Source organism: Belonocnema kinseyi, chromosome 10 (assembly GCF_010883055.1).
Source record: "Belonocnema kinseyi isolate 2016_QV_RU_SX_M_011 chromosome 10, B_treatae_v1, whole genome shotgun sequence".
In the NCBI taxonomy this organism is placed as follows: domain Eukaryota; kingdom Metazoa; phylum Arthropoda; class Insecta; order Hymenoptera; family Cynipidae; genus Belonocnema; species Belonocnema kinseyi.
The window spans coordinates 13,025,662-13,029,394 of NC_046666.1; the positions used below are offsets into that span (position 1 = coordinate 13,025,662).

The 3,733-nt window shown below is 21.1% G+C and overlaps 1 protein-coding gene across 1 annotated transcript in view; it reads left to right on the forward strand.

Moving 5' to 3' along the window:
• The first annotated feature begins 3,145 nt into the window (after positions 1–3,145).
• The window catches only part of LOC117181560, a 31,641-nt gene continuing 31,053 nt past the window's right edge, over positions 3,146–3,733 (forward strand). The window contains exon 1 of the mRNA XM_033374383.1: positions 3,146–3,249. Within this exon, the coding sequence (XP_033230274.1) occupies positions 3,196–3,249 (54 nt within the window). The 5' untranslated portion in view covers positions 3,146–3,195. The remainder of the gene's footprint in view (positions 3,250–3,733) is intronic.

The window sequence follows — 3,733 nt, forward strand, 5'->3', positions numbered from 1 at the left end:
AAATTACTTTTTTTAAATTACTTTCTGGACTGAAAATTCATCTTTTGTGGTAGAAAATCTTTTTCAGTTAAAAATTGAGTGCAATACACTTAAATTAATTTTATTTAAAAGAAGAAAGGATGGAAAAATCTTCAGCTTAAAGAATTAATTCTTAACCAAGAAAAAACGTATTTTCAATCAGTTGAATTAAATCAAAAGGGGTGAATTTTTATCAAATAGTTAAATCCTCAACCGTAAAAATTAATTTTCAACAACAAGATTACTTTTCTAACCAAAAAGGCGAATGTTAAACGAATTACATGCATTTCCCTACGAGTAGTTGAGTTTTCAATTTATAAAGAATAAATTTAAAATTAAAAATAAAACTGTTATATTTTCAGATAAAAAAAATAATTTTTAACAAAAAAAGATAATTTCAATTTTCAAATTAACAGATAAATATTTTAAAAATTGAATTTTTAAAAATCAAATAAATTTTTATGTGGGAATTTAAATTCTCAACCAAAAAATATTAATCTTCATTCAAATAATTACAGTTTTAAACAAACCCGTGAATTTTTCTTCAAGAAAATTAAAGTTCTACCAAACAAGACAATTTTTCAAGAAAAAAAAACATGAATTTTTTACAGATTGGTTCAACTTAACAAAATAATCAATTTTTAACTAACAAAGATGACCTTTTTCCGTCGAAGATGAATTTTTTATTCGAAAGGACAGTTGAATTTTCAACAAGAAACCATTACTACGAAAATCGTTGAATTTACAACCTACAAAGCTGTATTTTATAACAATATTTGAATTTTTAAATACAAAATAATTAATAAAAATTGAACCCAAAACAGTTGAATTTTTGAACCAAAAAGACGAATTTTTTAGAAAAGAGTTGAATTTTCAGTCATAAAGTTTATTTCCGTCGAAGAAAGATAAGTTTTTAACTGAAAAATGAATTTTTAAACTGTTGAATTAAACTAAAAAACGAATCTTCAAATAAAAAAGATATTTTTGAATAAGAAATAAAATCATCAAATTTCCAGTTAAAAAAATGAATTTCAAACAACAAAAAATCAATTTTCAACCTGTTGAATACATCGAAAAAATACGATTTTTTGACAAATATTTGAATCCTCAGCCATAAAGATGAATTTTCAACAAAAAACGATTAAAGAAAACAGTTGAATCTTTAAAAAAATAACAAAATAACAAAATAGTTAAAATTTTAAACAAATAATTTAATTTTCTAACCAATAAGAACAATTTTTTAAAAGACAGTCAAATTAAAAAAAGGTTGAATTTTTAATCTAAAAGGGCGAATTTTTAACAAAATAAATGAATTTACAACCAAAAAATACGACTTCATGACAAATCGTTGATTTTTAAACCTAAAAAAGGTGCATTTTCAAAAAAATGGTCAAATTTTCAAAACAAAAACATGAAGTTTTGAAAAGGTAGTTTAATTTTCAACTCAAATGTTCATTTTCAGTCAAAAGAGATAAACTTTCGACTAAAAGTAAAATAACGAGTTTAATTGAACGAGAAAATTAATTTTTTTAAATAGTTCAATCCTCGACCAAAGAGAAGAATTTTCAATGAAGATCTATGAATATTTATTTAAAACTTAAAATTTCGAACCAAAAAATTTTTTTTTAGCCAAGAAAAAATAATTTTTAACAAAAAAATTGGTTAAACAATTAAATAATATGAAAACATCAATTTTGAACAAATTATTTAAATTCTCAATCAAATGGATGAATTTTCAATTAAGAAAGAAGAATTTTAATTTAAAAATTTTAAATTTTTAACTGAAAAATGTCTTTTTTAAAATGATAATGAAATCTTTAAATATTCAGTTAAAACATTAATTTTCAACGAAGAAAAAACTAATTTTTACCGAGATGTATTTAGCAAAAAAAAAGAATTTTTCACCAAATGGTGTAATCTTTAACCAAAAAAGCGAATTTTTAACAAAATACATGAATTTTCTATCAAATAGTTGAATTTTAACAAAATGATTAGATTTTCTACTTAAAAATATTATTTTTCAACAAAAAACTTTATTTTCTACTAAGTAGTAATATTTTCATAAAAATATTTTAAAAAGTAAATTTTTAACTAACTAGTTTAATTTTCTACAAAACTGGTGAATGGTTAAGCCAAAACACAAATCATCTACAAAACATTTGAATTTTAATCTAAAAATATAATTTTCTCCAAAAAATTTAATGTCCTTCCAAAATGTCAAATTTTTATAATTTTTTTTTTTTAACCAATAGGTTGAATAAATTTAGAATTACATTTATTCTGAAAATATTTCAAATTAAAAAAAAAAATACCTTATTCCATTTTTAAAATCTTTGATTAAAAATTTTTCAAGTTAGAAGAACTTATATTTACAACTAATGTAATTTAGACATGGATAAATTTGTGAAGGTCCTAATAAATTTAAATTATTCGATTTTTTAAATTAAAATTATTAAATTTTTTTTAATCAGGGACCTTTTTAAAACAGGGTAAAAAATTTGAATTTTTCAATAAAAAAATGAACTATTAAAAATGAGATGGCCTAGAAATTCAAATATTTAATTTTTTCAGACAGTTAAATTTCTTTAAAAAAATTGAATTTTCAATCTAGAAGGAAGAATGTTAAAAAAACAGTTGAATTTATGACAAAAAAATATGACTTTATGAAAATCGATGAATTTTTAACCAATAAATGGTAAATTTTCAAAAAATGGTCAAAAAGGTTATTTCCAGCCAAAAAGATAAAATTTTTAATAACAGAGACAATTTTCACCAGTTCAATTAAATGAAAAAAATAATTTGTAACAAAATAATTAAATTCTTAGGAAAATAGATGAATTTTCCATAAGCAAAGATTATGCAATAAAAAATTTGATTTTTTGACTAAAAAGGTATTTTTTGAACCTATAATGAAATCATTAAATTTTCTAATTGAAAAATTGATTTTCAACGAAGAAAAAAAAGTTTAGGATAATCCTATCGGTGAGTTCATCGGATGTCAGTAAAATAGAAAAAGGCAAACGTTTTGTGATTTCCCTTCTTTGTACTACCTCTACTCCACACATTTCTGTCCACTGATTTAATGAGAATATTCGCAGAATATGGTGATAGTCTCTCAGGAAATACCGTCCGTATCGCATGCTTAAAAACAAACGTAGGACCAGATAATAGTTGAAAATGATATTTCCTGTACAAATAGCTGTTAATATTTTTCTCATCCACCATTATTTGGTAAAGTAAAATTCAAATATTTATTTAAAATATTATTACTATTTTAAATAATATTAATAATATTTTAACTTCATTTTTTTAATTTTACCTAACATTTCTAAACTTTCAATTGATTAATAATCGTTTAGATTAACCAGAGAAAATTTAACGGAATAAGTTGATAATTAATTATTCAGTTTACAAGAATTGAGAAATTATTTTTATTGAAAAATTAATTTTTATTCTAGATGAATATTTTTTGCACTTTTTTTCTGAAAATTCGAATTAATAATAAACATTTAAACTAATTTCTCAAAAAATAAAAAAATATATCAACATTTAAATTTGAAATCAGAATGCAGATACTCATTTCACAACGTGACAAAATTGATAAAAATTATATAATTGCAATAGAGGTATTGTAAACATAAATTAACTTTAACCATACAACTTATAGACAATATTTATTTATATAACCTTAAAAAAATAATTAATAATCATATAA